The sequence below is a fragment of the Eptatretus burgeri genome, chromosome 5, assembly GCF_056783735.1.
Source record: "Eptatretus burgeri isolate ZD-2024b chromosome 5, Ebu_testis_v1, whole genome shotgun sequence".
Lineage (NCBI taxonomy): Eukaryota > Metazoa > Chordata > Myxini > Myxiniformes > Myxinidae > Eptatretus > Eptatretus burgeri.
In genome coordinates, this window is record NC_140965.1 from 59,351,011 (window position 1) to 59,377,759 (window position 26,749).

The 26,749-nt window shown below is 40.0% G+C and overlaps 2 protein-coding genes across 5 annotated transcripts in view; one reads left to right on the forward strand and one right to left on the reverse strand.

The window, feature by feature from the left end:
• The window catches only part of LOC147026510 (netrin receptor UNC5B-a-like), a 384,386-nt gene that overhangs the window by 168,397 nt on the left and 189,240 nt on the right, over positions 1–26,749 (reverse strand). The gene's annotated exons all lie outside the window — the stretch shown is intronic.
• Positions 10,516–26,505, forward strand: LOC147026511 (uncharacterized). The gene is made up of 2 exons (XM_085880326.1): positions 10,516–11,175; positions 26,479–26,505. The coding sequence occupies exons 1-2, from the start codon at positions 10,516–10,518 to the stop codon at positions 26,503–26,505; spliced, it is 687 nt and encodes a 228-aa protein (XP_085736452.1).

Sequence of the window (26,749 nt, forward strand, 5' to 3'; positions counted from 1 at the left end):
AGAAAGAAAAAAAAACACTTCAGTCTTTGTGAATATAGATCACTTTATTATTCATACAGATTCAACAATTCGACAGTACATAATGAAAGCAGCTAACAACATGAACAAAATAAGACATTCCTGTGTAAATTCATATATGTATGTATGTATGTATATATATATATATATATATATATATATATATATATATATATATATATATATATATATATATATATATATATATATATATATATATATATATATATATATATATATATATATATATATATATATATATATATATATATATATATATGAGCCTGGTGTTGGCGCAGTGGTTAGGGCAGCGGCTTGGGATCCAAAAGGTCCTGAGTTCAAGCCCCATTAGGCCACTGAATTAATACACCAGGGGGTTGACTCAGCCTGTCATCCTTCCGAGGTCGGCGAAATGAGTACCAGTGTACTGGGCCGGTGTATACCCCGGTTAAAATAGGTGTACCATATCCCTGTGTCGTAAGAGGCGACCAGGGTTGCGTCAGGAAGGGCATCCGGCGTAAAACATGTGCCAAATCACTATGCGGATCATACGGATGATCCGCTGTGGCGACCCCGAACGGGAGCAGCCGAAAGAAGAAGAAGAAGATATATATATATATATATATATATATATATATATATATATATATATATATATATATATATATAACAGGTTTGTAAACCTCATGAAGGCTACTTCAGCACTTGGTGTCTCATTCAGTGTCAGAGTCATCATCAAGGGCAAATGCAGCAGCTGTCTTGGTGCGCTCATTCCTGCAGCCAGTACCTCCATGGCACATACAGAAAACTGCGCATGGTAACTTGGCTGCTGATCAACGGCATTGAGCTGTCTAGCATTGCTTGCTTTTTGGAGGAACATCCACATCGTATTAGCTCCAAGATCTATGGTGGTGCAAGAGCGTCGTTGGGTGGAAACATAATTGGAAGTAATGATCTTGATGCCTCATCACGTTTCCATCCGTACTGAGTGGGATCCAGAGGTGGTGGCTGCAGCTCAGCAGCTGACTTCCATATTGCTGTCTGGATATGAGCATGTCACATGTTTTGTTCAAAGGACTCTGTAGTTGGTGGCAGAGCCTTTAGGTCTGGTGCTTTGATGGCATTTGGTTTCGCCATCTTCATAGACCACACCTCTTTGCGAACATCAGACATGTTGCTTCTCTCCTTGCTACCATAGCAAACAGCCATGAACACAGTGGCTTCGGAAATGACATCGTCAATAGATGCATCTACATTCCCAAGTTTTTGAAGTGAATGGCCAGCTGCAAGTGACTTCTTGCCAGTCAATTTACCTCGACCATACATCTGAGCAACGGTGTCGCAACCTGTCAGTGCGTGTAAAGCTAGTAGGTCTTGCACCATCCCGGCATGCTTTCTGGCAGTGGCCCCAATGTCGATCAACGATCGGCCAGGACATGTTGCTTCCATTGTTACGCAGCATTGCAGATGAAGTTCTGCGAAGTGATACACAAGCAAGATGAACACATCAGTATCATCACAGATGACTGTGATGCATTTTGCGCCATCTTCGGCAACTTTAGCGACTTGCTGAATCATGATGACATCTGCTTCCTCATGCGTCATCTTCAAATCAGTGCAACACCTTTGGGCTCCGTGGTGTATTTCCACTGGGGTAGACTCCTGTCCTGTAATGATGAGCCTGTGTTGGCTCTGCTTTCTCTGTTGACTAACGTCAATCAAATTCTGGCAAATCAGTTCCATCAGCTGAACTTTGTTTTCAGTTACTTAGAGAACCACTAGCTGTGGAGGCAGTGGAGTCTGGCGGTTCAACCTGTGGCGCCTGCTAGCTTGCTGCCCAGCTCTTGCTAATCTTGTTCCACTCTTGATGCTGAAATCATGATATCTGTCAAATACCAGATATACATCTGATTTGTCCACCTTTGCATGATGTAGCTCATGAAGTTGTCAACAAAGTCTTGCACAATTCCCCTGTTAGGCCAATGAATAACCCAGAGGATTGCACAACCATCTAAGATGGTGACTTCAGGTTGTGGACCCAGTCTTGTTGAGATTTCCACTTGGAGATTCTTCTTCAATGTCGACTTGGTCTTTGCTATTCTGATCTCCCCTTTTCATCGAACATTGATGTTTACACAGGTGCAAGCTCGTACACTAAGATGTCACATAGTTTGATGTTTCGACTTTGTTGGAGTTCCATGACCCTGGAGTAGATGAGATTTACTGTATATCACAAACCTCAGTAGATCCCACATGCCTGACTTTCCGTGTCACTGCCATAGTTATGACTTGTTTAGATAAGGGAGCGTTGAATCCTGCTGGCCAGCTTTCTTCATACGAATGCATCTGTGCTCGGCCAATGTGAACTGCCCTTGGTGCGTTCACCTTCTCCGGTCCAATTCTGCCAATTACAAAGTTGACAACTCTGTCTGCATGTTCGTTTGGGTCAAGTGGGTCGATACAGGACTGGAGTTTTCTCCTTATCATATCTTGGTCCTCTGCATCAAATCGTATGCGTGATGGCTTCTCTTCCTTGTGAATGGTCACCTCTGTGATTATCTGCCCCTCAGACATATCTGTGAGATTGTGGACTATCTGACTAAAGGTGTGCATATTATAGGCCCACTTCTTCCGTGTAGAAGGCTTCAGTGTAATGCCAACGATTCCATGTATGCCATGACAATAGCGCATGAACGTGGACTCAATGTACATATCCGACCATATGCCATTCCATAGGCCCTTCTTGTGCCGCATCACGTGATCTCCTTTTAAGAACATTTCCAGAATGTCTCCATGAAGCCTTTCCATCGATCGAAGGTAGTAGAGCCCATATCGGGCATAGTTGTGATTGTGGTGTACTGGGCCTGCGGGGGCAGGGCATAATGCGGGGAGCGTGGTGGAGGCGTGGAGGAGTGGTTTTGGAGTGGTCGCGTGCCTGCATGGGATATAGGAGTTCGCGCCGCCTGAGGCGTTGTGTAGTCTGTGCAGTCTGTAGTAGTGTGCATCTGGACGGGCAAAAAACAGTGTTCGAGAATCCTCACGACTATCCGAGTCCCGCTGCCCTCCGGACATTACAGTGATGTCCAGCCACGAAGAAGTAGGGGAGCATCTCCTTCATAGGCCAATGATGCAATGGCCAGTCTCCTTCACGCTCAGCACGAACAAACGCCATCATGATGAATACAGGTTTCACAAGGTTCTGTACCCATAGTTGTGTGGTCATGCTCTTTGTTGCTTTGGTTTCAAGAGTGTCCATTAAGTCTTCATGACTTTCTGCCTGAGCCACGCTGGAACGAAGGACCTCCTCAGTCACCAATCGCAGGGCCCTGAAGTTTTGGGAAACTTTTTTCCGCCAAGCATATGAGCAACACCTCCAAAGGCAGATTTCATCACGTCTTCCAGCCCACTTTCAGCCATCAAGTTCCCCACACAACCGATGAAACTCATAAGGGTGTGCATGCCGCCCAGCCTTGGTATGAACTGGGTAAATCGCTCAGGATAAACCCATTTAACATCAACGGCCACTCGATACAGCTGTTGGTCGTTTGTGAAGATGGTTACAGTTTGTCCACACTCTGCAGTCAAGCGTTTTCCCTCCTCCATTTCTGTAAACATCGTGTCCGGATCAGCTGGATCCATATCTATGAGTGGTGTTTAAATGGCCCTCGTTGCAGGTTAGATGGATCATCCTTGCTCTCTGCAGAGCTTCGTATTAAAGCCACCAAACTCTGGTGTGTTCTGATCAGAAGTGATTTGCTTCAGAAAAAAGAAATCCATGTCTTGAAATCTCCGAAGTTGTATAGCTTGATGAGCCAATATGCGGAGAGGTAACACCATACGTGTGGCTTCTTCAACTGGCATCGCTGGTTTCTCAGGTCCCTTGTACCTTTGAACCGAAATGTCTTCTGTCACAGGTGTCTTCATTTCATCACGGGTCAATCTTCTGATGATGGCTTCATCGTCAGAAGTGGAAGATATCTCCTGATCTTTTATGGTAAGTAGTACTGCAAGAGAATGTGTTGAAACGAGTCCATTCTGGGATGAGATATCTGTGTCGAAGTTGTCAGCAACTACCTGAACGAGGCCACATTCAGCATTGGCGGTTCCCCTAATCCCTGAGTGAACAGTTGCAGCCTTTGCTGCTGATCCCTTGAAACGCTGAAACTCATCATAGGAACAGGTCACACGATAGTTGTACAACTGCTTGATGAGGCTTTCACGACTGACTAGAACTCCCAGTGCTATTTGGAGTGCAGTTGGTCGATTGGTGATCATATTTGCTATGATGTTTCCTATCAGAGCTCCTGGAAGTGTGCAGTCCAGGTTTGCTGATATTTTGGAGAGTAGCAATTGAAAGGTTGAACTCACTCCTTCATTAGCAATATCTATATTAATTCTAGTCTGATCGGAACTGGGGTCGGATGACAACTGCTTAGATTCCTGTGCAACCTTCTTGGCAATTTGTTATATGGAAACACCAATGGCGTCATCTTCATCTGATGCTACTAAGTTGATCACAGGAGACGCTCTGCTGCGAAACAAGATTAAACTAGCGACACCTTCTCCAGACAGAACCAGAAGCTCAGAGCCAAGTATATCCAGCAATTTGGATAACAGGGTTCGTCGAGAGTATAGCTTTCCTCCATGATCCTTGTACATATTGTAGACTTCTGCTGAATTCCAGATGCGCAACATGTCGTTTTTCATCGATAGGATGGTAGAACTGACAGCTGGCTCAATGTCCTGAGTTTCTCTGCCACTGTGTGCTGCTGCTGCAACAGAACAGGGTGCTATGAAGGACTTTCTGCAGTCATCGTGATATCTCGTATCAGCAGCATGAAGATCGCTGATTGCGCCCATTAATCATATCTTGACCTGGCCTCCTTCTTCATCCTGGCGGGAATCGATAACATCTAGAATAGTTTGTTTTAACGTTGTCCGATCAACACGATCTGCAGCCCTACAAAGCAGAACTCGCGCCAACGATTAGGATTCTTCTTATCAAAGTCCATGATGCACTTTTCTCTGCAAAAAATGCAATGTTCTTCAAAGTCAAACACTGTCGTCTTTGAACGGCGGCTTCTTTTGCTTGTTGAAGCATCTTCCAAACAGACATTACTCATTCTTTTCAAGTGTCTTTCTATGTGTGAGCGTGATGTGTACGTTGACACACAGTCTCTATGGCATTTGAGCTCGATAGATTCGTCTGCCTGTAATCTCTGTTCAAGCTCTTTGTGTATACCATCTTGTCTTGCTTTGCTTGACCGGATGATACTTCGCACTCTGTCAGAACCAACTGTTACCAGAGGTTTTCTAGCTTTAGTTGCGTCGCTGGGACTGAAAAAAACAGTCTCCCATAGTGATGGAGCCTCAACCTGTAACAATAGAAGTAATTATAAACATCAGTAAACATTTAATTTATTTGTTCATTTAAAAAAAAAAAAGAAACTTGCTTGTAAATAATATTGATCATTCTACTGTATCAGAAGACATTACTCTTACTTAAAACAAAGTTCTCTATGTTTCTTTCATTACATTACAAGCCTCAACTTACTTGATCAGAAACAGTTCATGCTGTTGATCTTCTAAGGTCAGCCATTTCTTCACAACTGTACTGGGGATAAACGGATCTGCGCAAGTTATTTTCAAAAATTTTGTTGTTGTTGTATAACTGTACTGCAAAAACGCCGATCGGCACGGACAAATTCAGGGGGTAGGGTTATGCTAATTTGCATATTAATGGGTTTCTACAAAAATGCTCAAGGGTTCCATAGTGGCATCAATCGGAATATTCATTCAGATGGTCTGGTGATCACAAAAATGCAGAAAAACATCGTGCGGACCCTAATGCAAGGTCATCTTGAAAAATGGTGTTTGACATACGGACTATTGGTGTTTCCTTCTATATAAAACTTGTCCACCCCATGTATCCTCTGTATCCATCTTGAGCCTCGGCTATGGGAATTAAAAAAGCGTGTGTGTGTGTGTGTGTGTGTGTGTGTGTGTGTGTGTGTGTGTGTGTGTGTGTGTGTGTGTGTGCGTGTGCGTGTATATATATATATATATATATATATATATATATATATATATATATATATATATATATATATATATATATATATATATATATATATATATATATATATTTGAAAGTGTGTCTGTCTGTGTGTCTGTGTGTGTGTTTCTCTGTGACCTATGCACGCGAAAAGTACTTGACTGATCCTCACCAAACTTCACATGCTGACAGAACATGTACCCAGGAGTGTCCCGATGTAAAATAATTATACTTCTGATTTCCGGTTTCCGAATTATGACGTCACCACATGATTGCATAACGTTAATTTTTCAAGTTCAGCCGATTGACATGGGGCCAATGCCATTTGCAATAGAATGAAAAAATAATGCTGCAGTCAATTGAAGACAATGACTTCCGAGTTCCCGGTTTCCGAGTTATGACTTATGCATTCGACACACTTGCAAAAATGACCGTATGTATATTATACCTTTTAATGATATAATAATCATCTGTAAGTCATATTTTATTAACATTTTCTTTGTTCATTATTGTTATAACCATGGTTATAAAAAACATATTTATTGTTACTGCATAACGTTTTTATGTCACTTCGGCCTGGATTCGGGATCAGTGATCAAATAATGTAAATCACGATTAAAAATTATTTTTGACGATGCGGGAGTTATCTTTATTAAAATCAGTAGAGGAAATATACACCATGTCTGATATTTGGGTCTTTCATGTGTCCGACGATGCCTTTATCTCCAGGGACGCATCATTCCCCATGACAAAAACCCGGAAGAAAAAGGGTCATAGCCGACGACACGGATTCCAAATTGCCAGGGTATTGTGTTGTTGTTGTTGTTGTTGTTGTTGTTGTTGTTGTTCACTATTCTCTCATGTGCACGCGTTGAGTATGAATCTCACTACGTTCGCTGTTAAATGTTGTGCGGTGTATAAACACGATCGGGTTTGATTTCTATGTTGCGAATATGAAACGCTGTGCGGTGTATAAACACAATCGGGTTTGATTTCTCTGTTGAGAATATTAAACGCTGTGCGGTGTATAAACACAATCGGGTTTGATTTCTCTGTTGAGAATATTAAACGCTATGCGGTGTATAAACACCATCGGGTTTGATTTCTATGTTGTGAATATTAAACACTGTGCGGTGTATAAACACGATCGGGTTTGATTTCTATGTTGCGAATATTAAACGCTGTGCGGTGTATAAACACGATTAGGTTTGATTTATATCTTGTGAATAAAAAATAATTGAATAAATAAATAAACACTTCCGGTCATGATCTCCCGGCATGCATCATTCCCCATGATAAAAACCGGAAGCAAAAGGGTCATAGCCGATGACACGGATTTGAAATTGCCAAGGTATTGTGTTGTTGTTGTTGTTGTTGTTGTTGTTGTTGTTGTTGTTGTTGTTGTTGTTGTTGTTGTTGTTGAAGCCTGGTGTTGGTGCAGTGGTTAGGGCAGCGGCTTGGGATCCAAAAGGTCCTGAGTTCAAGCCCCGTTGGGCCACTGAATTAATACACCAGGGGGTTGACTCAGCCTGTCATCCTTCCGAGGTCGGCGAAGTAAGTACCAGTGTACTGGGCCGGTGCATACCCCGGTTAAAATAGGTGTACCATATCCCTGTGTCGTAAGAGGCGACCAGGGTTGCGTCAGGAAGGGCATCCGGCGTAAAACATGTGCCAAATCACTATGCGGATCTTACGGATGATCTGCTGTGGCGACCCCTAACGGGAGCAGCCGAAAGAAGAAGAAGAAGAAGAAGAAGAAGAAGAAGAAGAAGAAGATTGTGTTGTTGTTGTTGTTTCCTTTTCTCTCATGTGCACATGTTGAGTATGAAGCTCACTACGTTCGCTATTATACACTTTTCGTTGAGAACAGTGGTGGATCAATACATGCTGCCTCACTCCAATATGTTCATATTATACGTACACATGCGATGCAGAGACCGTCTTATATTTCCTCGCCAAATATGGACGAAACGGCATCCATGGCATTTGATACACTATCATAGGCCTTATTTACATCAACAAAAACCTATAGAGGTCGTCTATTATACACATTTCCTTGAGAACAATAGTTCATCAGTATCAGTACATGCTGCCTCACATCAATAGAGGTCGTCTAATATACACTTTCGTTGAAGCGGAGATATTTTTCCCGAGCAATTCCTCATCATCAAGCAGGTTTCCTCATCAAATCCTCACCAATTCCTCATCCATTTCGCATCCATTCCTCATCATCAAGCATTTACCTCAGCAATAGGACCAGTACCTCTATCAGGAGATCGTGCTAAAATAGAGTGATTATTTACTTTTGTATGCTGGCAAAAGGTTGGTTGTGCTCATTCCCGCGGATCCCAGTGAAAAATCGCTGGAACTCCCGCACTTTTTGAGCCGGACCGGTGCGTTTCGTCGCAGGGCTCTCGGGACTAATTGGCCTCCCCAGTTGGCAGCGGATCCCCTTGCGAGGATTCCCGCGACCTGAGTTGAAGGGGATCGTCCCTTGACGAATTGCCCCGAGCACAACCACCACACATAAAATTAATCCACACATTAATACATAATAGTAATATTTTGATAATTTTAATAAACTAATGATGCCTCCTAAAAAGCGAGGAAGCAGCATTGGGAGAAAAACGCCACACGTGAAGACTGTGAGAGCGTCACGAGATGTCGAGACCGAAGAGAAAACGACATCAAGGCGTCAAAGAGACCGGTCTTCTTCGGCAGCTGCTCGGCTTGCAGAGACTCCTGAAGCCGCGGACGCTCGGCGCCAAAGCGTTCGCCAAACAACCACAGCAGCGAGAGCAGCAGAGCTGCCTGAAGCTACGGACGCTCGATGCAGAAGCAATCGCCAAGCAACTGCAGCAGCGAGAGAAGCAGAGCTGCCTGAAGCTCCGGACGCTCGACGCAGAAGTGATCGCCAAGCAACCGCAGCAGCGAGAGAAGCAGAGCTGCCTGAAGCTCTGGACGCTCGACGCAGAAGCGATCGCCAGGCAACAGCAGCAGCGAGAGAAGCAGAGCTGCCTGAAGTCTCGGACGATCGACGCCGAAGCAAACGGTTGCATTCAGCTGCCAATAGAACCGGCCCTTTCAAATCATCGAAAATGGAAAGAGAAGTCTTTAACTATCGACCGCATAATCAGTATCAATTGATCCCTGTACTTCAAATAGGTGGGACGGATGAAATCTGCCGTCATTGTGGGGCAAGAAAATTCAAGAAAGAACCTCCTGGTATGTGTTGCAGTGGAGGGAAAGTGAAAATCACTGATATATACGAACCACCAGAACCGTTGAAGTCTCTGTTGGATGGAACATCTGCCCACTCGCAACATTTCCTTGGCAATATCAGGAGGTATAACTCATGCTTCCAAATGACATCATTTGTAGCTGAAGAAGTTAGGTTACCGGGCTACATCCCTACGTTTAAGGTTTGTGGGCAAATATTTCATCGAGCCAGGGCCATTTTGCCACAACCCGGAGAAGAACCGAAGTTTCTTGAGATCTATTTCATCGGCAATCACAATCAGGAAGCTCAACGTTGGTGTGTCGTTGTTGAAGATATCCGTCTCGAGTTGGTTTTGGACTTGCAAAAGATGTTGCATGAAACTAACAACATCGTAAGAAGTTTCAAAACAGCCTTAGAACAGGCTCCCAGTGAAGACATGAGGGTTGTAATTCATGCTGATAGAACTCCTGCTGGAGAGCATGAGAGAAGATACAACGCCCCACAAGTAAATGAAGTGGCCATCGTCATCATTGGGCAAGAATTCAATTGGCGTGACATCATCATGCACTGCAGAAATGACCAACTGCAGAGAATCGGTGAGACACACCACTCCTATGATGCCCTGCAGTACCCGTTGATTAACTGGGAAGGACAAGATGGCTATTGCTTCCAAATATGGCAGTTCAATCCCACGACCGGACTAATGAATGTTGGAAAAAAAGTATCTGCTAATGATTACTATGCATACAGAGTCATGCACAGGCAAAATAGTTTCAATATTATTTTGCGTTGTCGCCAACTGTTTCACCAGTATGCAGTTGATATGTATGCTAAGATTGAGTCTGAACGACTACTATTCATCAGAACTCATCAGCAGCAGTTACGCGTGGCTGATTATATACATCTCCGTGATTCTCTAACCAATGACGGCCATGCAAATGTTGGTCAATTAGTTATATTACCATCATCATTCACTGGTGGACAACGGTATATGGCAGAACGCACTCAAGATGCAATGACATATGTTCAAACTTTTGGAAGACCGGACCTTTTCATAACTTTAACCTGTAATCCTCAGTGTCCAGAAATTGTCAAAGAACTATTACCAGGATAAGTCGCACATGACCGACATGATCTAATAGCGAGAGTCTTTCAGAGGAAAGTCATTCTGTTGATAGATCTTATGACGAATTTTAACGTGTGTGGGTCTGTTGCTGCCTACATGTATACCATAGAATGGCAAAAATGTGGTCTTCCAAAAATACATAGCCTTTTTTGGCTCAGAGAAAAACTTAGACCCACCCAGATTGACTCAGTCATTCGCGCTGAATTTCCCAACCCAGAAGAAGATCCGTTATTGTACGCTATTGTGAAACGTCATATGATCCATGGTCCATGCGGGGTAATAAATAGCAAGGCACCCTGCATGAGAAATGGAAAATGTGGAAAGAGGTTCCCTAGAGAATACCTCCACGAAACGCAGTCGGATAAAGATGGCTATCCGTTGTATCGTAGGCAGGCACCTGATGATGGTGGATTTGAAACAACGGTTAAAGTTCACGGTCTTCCTGAACCCATCATTGTTGATAAAAAATGGATAGTTCCATATATCCCATTACTCTCCACTATTTTCACTGCCCATATCAACGTTGAGAACTGCAATAGTGTAAAAGCTATCAAATACATATGGAAATACATTCACAAGGGCAGTGGTCAAGCCATAGTAACCATTGAGAGAAACGACATCAACGAGGTTCAAAAATATGAAAATGGTCGATATATATGCAGCAATGAAGCCATATGGAGGATATTGAACTTCCCCATTACTGGCAGGTTTCCTCCAATTATTCACCTGACAATTCACCTTGAGAACGGACAGAGAGTTTATTTTACAGATCAAAATGTCCAGCAACGAGCGGAAGAACCTCCAATTTCTAACTTACTGGCATTTTTCAAACTATGCGAAATTGATGACTTTGCTCGAACTCTACTGTATGCTCAGGTGCCAATGTATTTCACTTGGAACTCGAGTAGGAAACTTTGGAACAGGAGAAAGCAAGGTTCAGAAGTTCCAGGATATCCCGGTATTTACAAATCTGATGCATTGGGTCGAGCGTACACAGTACATCCCAATAATTTTGAGTGTTTCTGCCTCCGCCTCCTCCTGCATGTGAAACGAGGTCCAGTGAGTTTCATAGACCTGAGAACAGTGGACGGGTAAATTTGCAGCACATTCCGTGAGGCTTGCAATCTCCTCAGACTCCTAGAAGACGATGCCCATTGGAACGCCACGCTTGAAGAGGCAACTGTTTCTCAATCCCCATCGACCATGAGGTATCTATTTGCTATTATGATAACTGCGTGTGAGATGTCAGATTCCAAGAGCCTATGGGACATTCACAAAGAGGCCCTGCCTGAGGATGTAAAAAACAGAGTCCAAAGAGAACATCCCCAAGAGGACATCCAGTACACACCAGATATGTTCAATGATGCTCTGATATACATTGAAGATTTGGAATTATACATGAGCGGGAAAGATTTAACTAAGTGGGGACTTCCCTCTTCTAATAGGTCTGAAAGCGCAATCATCAGTAGAGAATGGTTCCGTGAAACAAACTACAACACAGATACTCTCGCAAAGTTTGTTTCTGACAATGAGCCACTTCTGGTACAGGATCCAGTGCCATACAGATAGTTATACAGATACAGATAGTTCCAGGCGAACAACATAGTCACAAGTCTATTGACACCACACTGGATACTGAGCAAGCCATACATTATCCCACAGAATTTTTAAACTCATTGGAATTACCAGGATTGCCTCCGTACAATCTGTCGTTAAAAGTTGGATGCCCTATTATGTTATTACGTATTCTTGATGCACCAAAACTTTGCAACGGAACTAAACTGATTGTGAAAAGACTACTACCACATGTAATTGAGGCCACTATCATGACAGGATGTGCGAAAGGAGATGTATTCATTCCACAAATTCCACTCATTCCATGAAATTCAACGATTGAATTTAAGAGACTACAATTTCCTGTATGCCTGTGCTTTGCGATGTCTATCAATAAGGCACAAGGACAGTCATTGAAAGTAGCAGGACTGGAATTATCCATTCCTTGCTTTTCCCATGGTCAGCTATATGTGGGATGCTCCAGAGAGGGATCATCGGAGGCTTTATACATATTGGTCCCAGAGGGGAAGACATCAAATATTGTTAATCCTCGAGCACTCCACTAAAATTATTGAGCTACTTGAGTAATTTCATAAACGGGAATAGGATGTGCGATGAAGGAAATACATGTTGCTGGTGAAAAATAAAAATGGTGCTGGGAAATAAAAAATGGTGGTGGTGGTTTGTATATACAGTCATGCGCCGCTTAACGACGTTCCGGGCAACGACGGATCGCATATACGACGGATCTGCCAGCTCTGAAAAAAAAAAAATGAAAAAAAAAATGTAGCTGAAAAATTCCTATCGCCGAGTGATGTCGCCGACGTAGCGCTGCCAGTAGTATAAAAATAGCACGCACAATTATGTCGACTGTACAGTACATAATACTTCATAATGATAATAAACGACAGTGTGGCCCCGTTATAATGCGATCGTTGAGGTCCATAAAATGTCATCGTGAAAAAAAAAGGGTCGTGCTAAATCTGGATTCAAGGAAATCGGCTTTCAAACTGAACCAATGTTTGCTCGTTTACCTTCGAGCAAGTAAATTACCTTTGAATTGAAGAATTCCGCGAATAAATCGAAATTAAAACACAACCTTCTTTTTGGTGAAGCTTTTCATGTTGTTAAAACAATCGCACTGTTCCGAAAATATATATCACAATTGACAGGAGCTCGTTTCTTCATTTATAAATTATAACATCGATGCATTGATTACGCAATTATAAAATCCAAACGCTTTTTATTCATCTTTCTATAATCGATGTGAGAGGAGATTGTAAGCTGCTGCTAATAACACCGATGGCCGTCATGAACAGCACAAAGGTAAAACTAACGTGTCTTCCGTCTCTCTTGGATGTGTGTTACAATTGCCGACAGTATTCAGTACAGTAACATGCTGTACAGGTTTGTATCCGAGGAGCAATAGGCTACACCATATAGCCTAGGTGTCGAGGTTTGTGTAAGTACCAATGTTCGAAAACGAAAACGAAAAAAAAATAATGATGTTCGCACAACGACGACGTCGCTTAACGACGTGTTTCTCAGAACGTAACCCCGTCGTTAAGTGGCGCATGACTGTATACATATTACAGATATAAATAGAATGGTGATGGCGTATGGTGTATGTGTATAATACTTTATAATTAAATGGTTATGGGCTATGTAGATATTTTAGAGAATGGTTATGGGCGTAGGTACGTTGTATCTTCGTATACATAATATAACATAATTTATCAGGATAACAGATGTAAATAAATCAAATACGCTGGGCCAGGCTGGGTTATGCCCGACGTATAAATTAAGTCGCAAATGATGACATGAAACCAGCCTCACATTGTTGAGGCATTATAGTTTTTTATCTGATGCGGCAATAAATCTTAACATTTTTGAACTCGAGTCTTCTGTATATAAAACATGGCGGGGAAAATATAATATTATAGTGGTGATGAAAAAAAAAAAGAATGGTGGCAGCCTCTACAATTAACTGTGACATATACTCCTTCAGACCCGCCGTCATCCACGGGATTCCTGTGCGGAGCACGGGTATCCCTGCTAGTGTGTGTGTGTGTGTGTGTGTGTGTGTGTGTGTGTGTGTGTGTGTATATATATATATATATATATATATATATATATATATATATATATATATATATATATATATATATATATATATATATATTCTAAATGGCAGTTTGTTTTTTTCTTCCAACACTCCAAACAAACCTGTATCATTTTGCACTAGACCAAGGTTTGTTTCTCCACATCTTGACTAAGGTTTGTCTGATCGGAATGTAATTTCCCTCTGTAGATCGCCTAGAGTAAGCCGCATTTACTCTGATTGTACATCATACCTCTCTGAGTTAAAGATCAAGGTCAAATGGCAGTCTGAAAAAAAGAACACGTTTTTTTGATATTGCTTTATTTTGTCGCATTTCAAAGACCACTTGGCCTTCCAAGATGTTCTTGCATTATAATAGTGGATCTGCATTGAAGTTGTGCACTTCATATTTGATTGGTATCCTTGGCCTAGGTTTTTTTGGATTGTGACCTAATTAACAAAAAACACCTTCTTTATCACAACTTGTATAATTTTCCTCCCATTTTCATGACGGTGAGATTTATGGATAGATTGTACATGGGTATACATCTATACTACAATGGAACTAATTGTTTCTTATCTCCTCCTAGACTAAGCGTCAATGGTCCACGAAACTCGGCTTTATTGTACTTAGTTTATATGACTCTGGATTGCTTTCCTTTCTAGCTCGCTATCATGAGCAAATGAGAAAAAATTAGAGGGGCTTAAAAAGTGAAGCTGAGGCCACCGAGTATTAGCTATGCAGCCTGAGATGCATCACCAAACATGATTGGTCCAGTGCTATCAAGTGCTTACCACAGAACAGACCAGTGATGGCAGGTTTTTACTACAATGGAGCTAAGTGTTTGTTATCTCCTCCAAGACGAAGCATCACTGGTCCATGAAACTCAGTTATATTGCACTTTGTATACATCACTGGATCGCTTTACTTTTTCGCTCATGAGCGAAAATGTACATACTCATTCATTATCACCTGTTACTGTAATACATTTTCAAAAAAATGCTGTGACAACATATTCAGTGTCTCCGCTTGACTATCTTCAATTACAACCCCATAATAGTCACTCAGGAATCAACACCTCATTCGGAAAAAATGGCACACGAAAAAGGAATGAAATCACGACTGCAGTTCTCCGAACCGTGAAGGACAACAAAACCACGTGACCACCAACACCTCTGTCACACGTCCATGGGACGGGTAATCTACTAGTATTATTAATTTACACTGTAATCACTAAATGCTGAAGGTCAAGGTCATATGGTGGTCTGAAAAAAATATGGCCATCATCGGATCACGGGGTCTACAGTAAGTCGTAGGTGATCACATAGGACTTGTTCCCCGTTTCGCTGCATCCTTTCCTTTGTTTGAAACTCCATCTTGCATCACGTAAGGGATTGATAGTGGGTGTAAGTTCCCGATAAATAATCTGAACCGTCGAGGTCGACGATAACTCTGCTCGGTTATCCCTGCAGTACAGAACGAGCCGCTTAAGCGATTCGTGTCCTGAGTCAACCTGCGGCGTCGTACAACTCCTTGGTATGCTACCCACGCGGGTACTTAGGTAAATCGACCATTTGGCGATCGGACCCTATTTCACGCGGATAGAATGCAGACTGAGTTGTGGTGAGGTTAAACCCCCACCCGTGACTAGCTCCTGGCGTTGTTCTGAGAGGGTCACGACTGAATTGCACGTTCGATGGGCGAAGCGGCCGCTATTGGTTACATGCGGTCGTTCGCACGCCGGTGGGGCGTGAATTCCGAACAGTATTAAATCAAGGAATACTGAAGATTACAGAATAATGGCTTATATTTGTGTCATTTTCAATTTAAATCATGCAAACCACATCTCCACACTTCTGTAGTTCAGACACTTTTTGAATCTCAATGTTGTATTTTGTGGTTCAAACATAATGTATGAACCACACCCTAGTCTGAGATAGAAAAGTGTTCAAATCATTGCAATATAAAACAACTTTTCCGATTTGAGCTGGATTTTGTGGAGCATTTGAAAATCCATTGAATTAACTTCTTAAATTTTTGTTAAGTATGATCCTGATGATGAAACGATGTTCCACCTCTGTTCCATGGCTAGATCATGTGCATTAACCATCACTGATGAGGAATTAATTTTGTATAAAACATTTATTATTCTCTACTTGCTAGCATGCAGGAACTATACACTTAAATGTGGGAGACTATGTAGCAATGTAACTCACAAATGAAACTGTCACTTGTTGACCACATGCTGAACAGCAGGCCAGTGTTGGATATAGTAAGTTGTATGAACAGCTGTAAAAACTGCTGGCAGTAGTAGATTAAAGTGATGTGTAAAAAGGAAAAATAGAAATGAGATAGAAAATTTTGGGATTAAGGAATTAAGAGCATTATATGCAGATGGTCTAAAATTTAAATGAAAGAGCAGGAGATGAATTCAAATGTTATGAGAATCAGAATATAGGCCTTGTATTTAATTGTGTGATGAGTAATTCAGTACAATATAAAGTACTGTATATAACTATGGATGAATTTATCCTGCAGTGAAGACAATTGATGAAATAGTCAAATTATAGCTGACATTAAAATGAGCAAGGTAAAAAAAACTCTTTAAATAACACCATAAATTAATCACAATTGCCATTTTAAGTAATTGTGATAAATTTAATCAATTTAATTTAACAAAGGATTACAATTAACACAGCAGTTACCTTCCGTAGGACAAGTTATACTGAACTAGTGGCAGACGAAGAAAAAGCAATGCCTCTGCAACATTTAAAAGCAACTTTGGATATGATTGTCACAAAAATGCTTAAGCTGGAATCAACAAAGGTCAAAATCAAAGACAGAGATGTGCTAAAGGTAAAACTGATAAAACTGGAAGATAAATTTGCTGAGGTTATAACAAATAAAAAGAAAATAACGGTAAGGAAAAATTACCAGACAAAACAAAACTTGAAAAATATCCCAGAAATGTATGACCAGCAGAAAAAAATTCATTTACAAAGGTATATAAATATTTTTAATAAATGTATAACTATGAATTGGTAATCCGTCAACATGCAGATGTAACACTTCAAACTTGCAACACTCCCATCACAACTGAATAATCGCTGGTGACCTCCAAATAATTGAAACTAAAACTAGAATGAAGTCGATGGCCTGCCATCACAAATCCCCACACCTCACATATAAAGCAAAGTTGAAAGATGGCAACAAAGATCCACCAGGAATGACTCAATATCAAATTTTGAGTGAAAAGAATCTTCTCTTTTGATCCTTGTGAACCTAATTTCCCAATGCTTGTGGCATGAACCAGGCATCAAATAAAAAACAATAAAAAATACACCTCTAATTAATCCCCAATGTTGATTGCATATACGTTTTATTTAAAAATGTTTCTGTAATTGATAATCTTGGTATTTGACCTTTTGACCTTGTCCCAGCCCCCCAGGAGGTGCAAAAATGATATTGCTCTTGCACCTTCTTTCCAGGTGGTGATAATAACTATCAAGTTTAGTAAATTTCTGCATAACCGTTTAGGAGGAGACAGCGTGATGGACAGACAGACGGATCCGATTACAATATCCCCCCCCCCCCCGTTTTTAAGCAGTGCAGCTGCTTTAATATTTGGCCGTGTCTTTCCGTCGATCCATCAGTCAAAAATGAAGAAGAAGATGAACCTTTCTCACCCACGGTGTTTAATTCTAAAGGATTCTAAAGTGTAATTCCAGAAGAGTTCTAAAATGTAATTCTAAAATATCAGTTCTCAAATGTAATTTTAAAAGAACAGTTCTAAAATGTAATTCCAGAATGTTCTAAAGGGTAATTCTGAAAGAGTTCTCAAACATAATTCCTAAAGTGTTCTAAAATGTAATTCCAAAAGTTCTAAAATGTAATTAAAAAGTTCTAAAATGTAATTCTAAAAGTTATAAAATGTAATTCCAAAAGATCAGTTCTAAAATGTAATTCTAGAGGGCTATAAAGGGTAATTCTAATGGGTTCTAAAGAGTCATTCTTATGGGTGCTTGGTTTTGGCTTATTGGTTAGGGCGGTGGGCTTGGGATCCGAGGATCCTGAGTTCAAATCCCACTTGGCTGTTGAATTAATACCAAGTGGGGATAGCTCTGCCTCTCATCCTTCCGAGGTCGGAAAAATGAGTGCCAGCATGCTGGTATACTGTGCCGGAGTGGCGACCCCTCCAGGATTGTGTCCAATAGCCAAGGAGACTGCTTAGGCAGTCTGCACAACGTTCTGCATAGAGTATGGTCCCAATGGATGGATGGATGGATTCTTATGGGTTCGAAATGGTCATTCATGTGGATTCTAAAGGGTTATTCTAATGAGTTCTAAAGGGTACTTCAAAGGGGTTCTAAAGCGTAATTATAAAGGGTTATATCGGGTAATTATAAAGGTTTCTAAAGAGTAATTCCATAGATTTCTAAAGGGTAATGCCATAGGGTTGTAAAGGGTAATTCTATAATGAGTTTGAAAGGGTAATTCTGAGGGGTTCTAATGGGTAGTTGTAAAGAGTTTTAAAGGGTAATTCTAATGGGTTTCATTCGTTTTTAGGCTTTGCCTATGTCATATTAAAAATGCCATACTCATCCGCTTCCTTCAGACATGAGATCAATTAAAAAAGCGTGGGATAAAGATAGGTTAACTTCCTTCAAAAAGACTCAACGACAATCCCAAAAAAGATCAATCAACCATAAAATATCTGAAAATGGAAACAAGATAAAGAGCAATCAGAGATTGCAGACCCTCACCAGGACTTGTTTTGTGTGATGTTTCTGTTCTGGTGTGTAATTAATAATTGACATAACCAGAACTGCCACTTTATAACTGCTGGCAGTGATGAGTGGGTACCAAGATGTCCCGCTTTGATCAGACACTTGACCCTGACACATGACGTATCGTATTATTCAATTTAATTTAGAATGACATTAAAACAAATTCAATTCAAATCAAATGGAAAACCAAATTGGTACAATACTGCATTGGAGTTATCAGAAGGAACCAGAACAAGCAAAAAGCAAAGATGAAGTCATCAGGAGAAACCTGGATAAGATTTAGGTTTAAGCTGATACTCCTCTATTCTCAAACCCATCCAGGTATAGACAAGTGATCCTTATTCAAAAAAAGAAAAACAGAAAAAAGAACCCAGATCAAAAAATATATATTCTGGCTGCTAGGCCATGCGTATGATCAGGTAGAAATTTAAAACATATATTCCACATCACTACTCGATAAAAATTGTGGTTTCACATTCATCGATTAAGCAGTTCAAGAGAGAATATTTTTTTAAGATTTTCGTTCAATCCCCAAGGCTTGGCGAACATGCATGTGAAGTTTCCCCTCCATCTGTCCAGCCATTCTGGAGAAGAAGATTTTTTTTTATAGGTCTTCGGGTTAATCCAATATGGCAGCCAAACCATGTGACCTATGACATCATTGGTGGGAACATTTTGTTCCTCATGAATAGGTGCTCAAAGCTGTAAAGTTCTGACTTTAACTGTTTAGCCATTTCAGAGAATATTTTTTGAAGGTTTTTTAAAAAAAATATATGGTTACCAAACCACATGATCGATGATGTCATCAATTTTTTTCTGTTGACAAATTTATCCCAAGATGACCCTCAAAAATGTTCATACTCATCAGATGTAATGTTCAACATATAGAATTATGATGTCATAATGAAGGCACCAATGCACATCACACAAAAATCAAACTTATTTCCCATGCAGAGTACGTGAACATGTGCCAAGTTTCAATTTTTTTCCACGATGCGGTTTCCTACATACAGAGGTCCAAAGTTTTTCCTTTTTTCCAAGATGGCTGCCAAACCACAAGTCCGATGACATCATAATTATTGTTAAAACATTCTACATGAATAGTCGCTCTCATGGTGAATATTTTGTGTCAGTCCGACAAGTAGTTACAGAGAAAAACTGTACTCAGGTTCTGTGCGGACAAACAAACAAAGACACAGACAGACAGACAGACAGACAGACAGACAAACAGACCCAAATGCAATACCTTCTCCTCTGGTGAGGGTAAAATGGAAACGAGTACAAAGCGTCCACATCCAATTTGTACTCAAACTAAACTTGATGAAAACCACAGCTAAAATAAAAAAGGCAATTTATTAATCCTTACTGTCTTGGAGACGGTGTGAAGTTTGAAGGTGTGAAAACATTTTGCTACCTAGCAGAAATTCTGAATGGAGAAGGTGGATCAAACTCGGTGACAGTTGATGGAGTGAGATGTGCATGGAAGAAGTTTCAGGAACTGATTGGCATGCTGGCAAGGAGGGGAGTGTTGTTGAATTTGAAGGGAAAGGTGTATGCTACATGTGTGAGAAGTGCTATGATTTATGGGAGTGAGACATGGGTAATGAACATAAAGCAGCAACGAAGGCTGGAAAGGGTGGAAATGCGAATGGTTCGGTGGATCTGCGGAATATCATTGAGAGAGAGGAAGACAAATGATGAATTGAGAAAGATGATGGGAAAAGAGCCTGTGCTGGATGTTGTGAAGAGAAACAAGTCGAGATGGTTGTGTCATGTGTTGAGGAAGGATGAAAGTGACTGGGTGAGAAGAGTGATGGAAATGAATGTAGAAGGAAGTAGTGGACAGGGAAGACCGAAAACTTGGCTCAAGGTAGTGGAAGAAGAAATGCAGGTAAGGGGGTTAACAAAGGGAGATGCAGAAAATATGGCAAAGTGGAGAATATCGTCATGGGGCCCACAAGGTTAACCCCTGCTCTCGCTGGGAAAATGGCCTTTAAAATGCCTATTGTGTGTTGCTGTTGTCCACCTTTCAAACAGCAATACCATTTAATAGCAGCCCATAACATAACAAAGATTTAAAAGAAATACTCAATGATTTTAAAACTCCCCAAAGTAACATACACATGACCCAGGTTTCAATGCAGTTTGAATTAAATCACGACTCAAGTTGGCAACTTATCTCAGGTACCCAGCTCCTAATAAAACTCCAGCAGGATAAAATTTGATGTCAAAGTTGGTTGTGGACATTTTCGAAGCAGCCTTGCCCCATTGGGTGTGCACAGATTGAAATCAGACTGGACAGTCAGGTTACAAGTCCCAGAGGGTGATCCTGGTATCACCGAAGCAAGCAGATGAATCCGAGTCCATTACTCGCCTTTAGAGCCACAACACACACTAGCTACTGAAGAGTGAGAAGAAAAGCACACAGGCCGGTTGCCTTCTCGATGTGACCAGAGAGGAATTGCCTGCTTGGACGTCGTCTCCGAGACACCAGCAAGGCAATATATTTATCAAGAACCTAATCAGCCAGTAGATAAGATCATCCATCATCCACAGGGGTTGCAGCTTGTTCTTGAGTCAGGGCTTTGGAGTTGTTAAACCAGTCTTGGTTCACATGCAACACTCTCAATACCCTCTTTGATATTTGGGCCCGGTTTTAAAATGAAATCCAGCTTGAACATGCCGTAGCACACACCTGTTCTTTCTCACTCCAATCACATCATGTCATTCTAAATTGCATGGCTCTCTGACCATCATTTTATTGTGTCCCACACAAGGTCACTCAGAAGCCTGACATCGAGTTGTCCGCATGCTTTGTGTCTCTGTAGATGAGGTTGTAAGTGGTCCGGATCATAATAACTCTTTCATCCAGTCTGTTCCTAATTATTGTGGGAGTATAGTTGTCACATGACTTGAAGACATTAGCCAAAACACATATTTGGACAGAGTGATTTGTCCACCGACTTCTTCTTTGTGGTAACTATGACATTCCGTTCCTTCTACACTCAGTGCCCAGCCTGACAGCATTTCAGTGAGCTGCACAACTGCCATTTCCCCACAGTGAGTACAATACAAACTTATTTAATTTTCATTACCTTTTCCCACATTTCTAATGATAGGGTATCAATGGTTCAAGTATATTATATTGATCCATAACAAAACAGTGCATTTATAGATATCAAGTGAATCGGACAAAAATTGACAATTTTTGTGAGCTTGACCTTTAATCTTTTGACATATTGACCTCAAAAAACAATAGGCTTCTTGCTTGTGACTAGCTCTACCAGGTCAGGTCAAGTTTCGTGAAGATCAGAGTAAAAATCCAACCTGTCGGCGATTGACATACAGACAGACAGACACAGACAGAATAACAGTCAGAATTAGAATGGCAATCAGTCGAGTGCATACCTCTGCCAGGTATAATAGTGTACGTTTTCTGTTCCACTGAGAGGGGAAATCTGGATCTGGACCTGAAACAAAATCGAATTGGCTTGTTTTTGTAACCTAAGCAATTAATCTACCTAGTTTTGTCAAAACTTGTCCAAAACTTTTTGAAATGCCATGCCATATATCGTTTTTGGCCACATCTCTCAAAGGGGAAGAATTACTTAAAGAATTAAAATATTATCATATCCAGATGAGATTTGGATCTTCACCAAAAATCGAATTGAATAATCCTTGTCACACATCCAACCTGTGCTGTAACAGAGTATAGGACATCAAATTCAAGAATTGCATGAGTACCCTCAAAGGAAAATGAGCATTACATAGAGCAGACTGAAATGTCTTGATTATTCTAACTTCACCTCTGAAATCTCCAAACCTGTTGTATTTTAATTCTCCGTACTGACCTTGACTATTTGATCCAACTGAACAATTCAACGCTTTCAGTGATGTTGGATCGATATGCTCCTCGCATTACTCAAGCACAGCCGATTCATTCCACATCTCCATAGTTTACTCTTCATTTACAGAAGTTAAAATGGAGTTGTCAGTATAGGGAATGAACATTTTATAAACCACACTGAATTTCTGATTTGAGTACAAGTAAATGCTCATAATTCTTTTCAACAATCCTTCATTAAAGTTAAAATTGCTTTTAAAAAATCATTGATCAGAGCAAACTGCTCAAACTCCAGATTCCCATATTTTTCTGAACAAACTTCTGATTTGTTTAAAAGCTTTCTTGCAACCTTTGAATGGACATGAGCATTGCCCAAATGCTTTTCTAGTAATTTTCATGACAAAATTATCAATATTCAAAACTCATAAGAAGTTGTACCAAATTGGTTCATTTTTCAATTAAAAATCCAAATGTCATATTCTGAGTTTTTGCACATTTCTTTATGTTTAATTGCACATAATATCCTGTCAGGTTCAAAATAAATTGTTTTCTGGACCATGCTCCTTTAACCGAGACCACATTCTTATTATCACCTATTCGTCCTGTTCTCACTAATTTAAAAAAAATATCAATAACGACTACAGCTCCGGTCAATCTTGTCTTAATAAACATGATTGATATCCCACTTTTAATTATAACCAGAGTGGTGTCAAACCCACCCAATGCTCACCTGTATATTCATTTTTCGTTTTTAAAAGACGAGTCTAATAATATTTTTTATAAAGCATTGCAATGAAGTCTGATCCAAATAATTTTAAAGAAATATATGTATTTGTATATTGTAATCAGTAATAAATAGTGTGGTAGATAAAAACATTAGAAAGGAAATAACTTGCACCAAAAACTTTAACATTTTCACGCTCACGCTGACGCTGACGCTCACACTGACCCTCACGCCGGGGGTATCGCTATAGCTCTCTGTTCTTCGAACAGGCGAGCTAATAATATAATTAACAAGAACCATGCTATAATGGAGCTATGGCATATGTGTGTGTATATACAGTATATAAGTATGTAGACGAAACTCCATGGATTACATTTTTCATAAATTTAAACAAGTACTTGATGTGTTTGGGGAAATTTAAGCTAGAATTCACTTGTAAATATATATATATATATATATATATATATATATATATATATATATATATATATATATATATATATATATATATATATATATATATATATATATATATGCACAAACAAACAATTTAATTTTAAACTAGTTAAGAATGCAACTATCACATAACATCATCATACGAGCTGAAAGATAATATTTATGCTATTTATCGGGACACAGCAAAGAGGGGCACTTCAGCTAGTCATAATAATAACTAGAAGGGCACTCGTTGGAGCACATACCTACGCCATCAATGCCTGATCCAGGAGAACATATCAGGCCAATATATTTTGAAATATCGTGCTATATATCGTTTTTGGCCCCATCTCTCACTGGTGAAGAATCAATGAATAAAATAAAAAATTATCGTAACCGGATCTGGAATTGGATCTTCAATAAAATTGAATCAATTCGTCCTTGTCACATACCCAAGCTGTCCACTAAGTTTCGTCCGAATCCGTCAACAACTTTTCAGATATCGTGCTATTTATCATTTTAGTCCTATCTCTCAATGGTGAAGAATCACTTAAAAAAATCTTGTAGTTGGATCCAGCTTGTCACCAAAATCTAATCAGTTCATCCTTCTCACACACCCAACCTTCCCAGCAAATTTCATCCAAATCCATTCATAACTTTTTTGAGATATCCTGCACATAAACAGACAAATGAAAAAAAAAAAACAAGAAAAATACATTGTGCAGAGCAAGATACTTGCAAAATCCACCCCTTTCTCGAAAGGTTGCCATAGATACATCAAATTGTCCATTTCATCAAGATCAAAATTGACAATCTTAATCAAAGCTCAGGTCGATTGGATGTAAATTGATTATTTTTCAGATTGAAATTGATAATTGCAGAAGTTTGACCTTGAGTTGACCTTTGACATTTTGACCTCAAAAATGGTTTGTTTTCCAAATTAAATGATGGACTATGCAATTGCTGTTTAATCTTCAAGTTAGTAAGATGTGAATTGATGATTTTTCAGTTGAAAATTGATGATTTTAGAAGTTTTACCTTGGGTTGACTTTTGTCCTTTTGACCTAAAATAGTTGGTTTCCCAAATCATTGATGCAGTATGCAAATTTTGTTCAACTTTCAAGTCAATCAGATGAAAAATGATGATTTTAGAAATTTGACCTCAAGATGAGCTTTGACCTCAAAATCAATAGACTTCTCAGTTGAGACTACCTCTACAACTTCGTAAAGTTTCATGACGATCGGTTTAGAATTGTGACCTACAGGCAATTGACAGACAGAAAAACAGACATAAACAGAGAGAAAAACAAAATCGACGAACCAATATACTTGGAAAAATCTTCTATTTTGCAAGTGACAAGAAAAGTCGTCACAAAGAGCATGATACTTGCAAAATCCATTGAACAAATTTGACCTTAACAATTATTAGTCGTTGAATTCAATGACCAAATATTCAACTCTTCAAATTTCAAGTCAATCGGATGAAAATTGTCAATTTTAGAATTCGGCTTGTGTTGATCTTTTGGCTTATGTTGACCTCAAAAATAATTTGTTGGTTGAATTCAGCGAGCTGAAATATAAATCCCTTTTAATTTTTAAGTCAATTGGATGAAAATTGAGGATCTTAGAAATCCCACCTAAGTTGTTGACCTTTGGCCTATGATGACCTTTTGACCTCAAAAATAAATAGGATTATGTCAGACCACCAACTCAACCATTCGGTGAAGTCTTGTGAAGCTCGGTGTAAAATTGTGACCTGTAAGCAATTAAAGGTAAGTGGACAGACAAACAAACAGAAGCAAACATACTTGTCAAAAAAAAAAGAATTAAAACATTTCCAAGTAACAAACAGACAGATCGGGGTGAAAATATTACTTCCTCCCATCTTTGGTGGCAGAGGTAATAAAAATCCAGGTTTCCTTATAAAGGAGTCCATTGGGCCCATCAAAGCCTACAGTAATGTTGCCAACATTATATGGTTGTTTCTCTGTGCTCTATCCTTTTAAATGCTGAGCATAAAACAAGGAAGCATTAGCTCCCATTTTTAAAGCGTTTTGAGTGACTATGCTGAGGTTCTAACCACCGACCTCTCAGACTTAATTAAATAATTATTGGACAACAGCAATTGCAAAAGTTAGAGGTAAAATTCATCACTGCAATTTTATTGAAAACTTGAGAAGGCTATTTTGCTCTTCAATTTAACATTCATTTCAAAAAAACATTCTCCTTTGGACTATTTCAATATTGGGAAGGTGACAATTTAAGAGCACCCATGGTTCAGAGAAAACATGAACAAAGATCTCCAATGACATAATTCAGAGTGCTGATAGGGGTACACAGTTACATAACTGCTGCGACGCGACTTATCATCTGCTTTGGACATAGTGCATCGTACCATTCTTCATGCTTTGGGGAAAAAAAGGTTCTACTCTTAATTGGTTTAAATCCTATCTTTCTTGCAGTTGGTACAAATACCATTGAGACTGCTGGTCAGTTCTCTTGACCAACTAGCATTTCAATTGGGGCTCCTCAAACTCAGTTATTGGATCATTTATTTTCACTATTCATGTTATTTCACGTTCATATTTTTGCTATTTCTCTATTTATGTGCAGCAGGGAGGCACTGAAGAGGATGATTAGAATGGAGCTGGAGGTGATGCTGTGCATTGTGGGGTGTGGGAGTGACAGAAGCGGGTGAAGAGGAATGTGTTGGTAAATTTGGTTGAGGAATAGAGGGCCAATAACTGATGGAGTTGGAGGCGTGATATGGGATGGCCACAGCTGGTTCATTCATTGAGAAGTGGGACAGTCACAAAATCACTTACACGAGTGGACAGCATAGAACGGAGTTGGATTTGTTGGTAGTGAGGAAGCAACAGTTGTG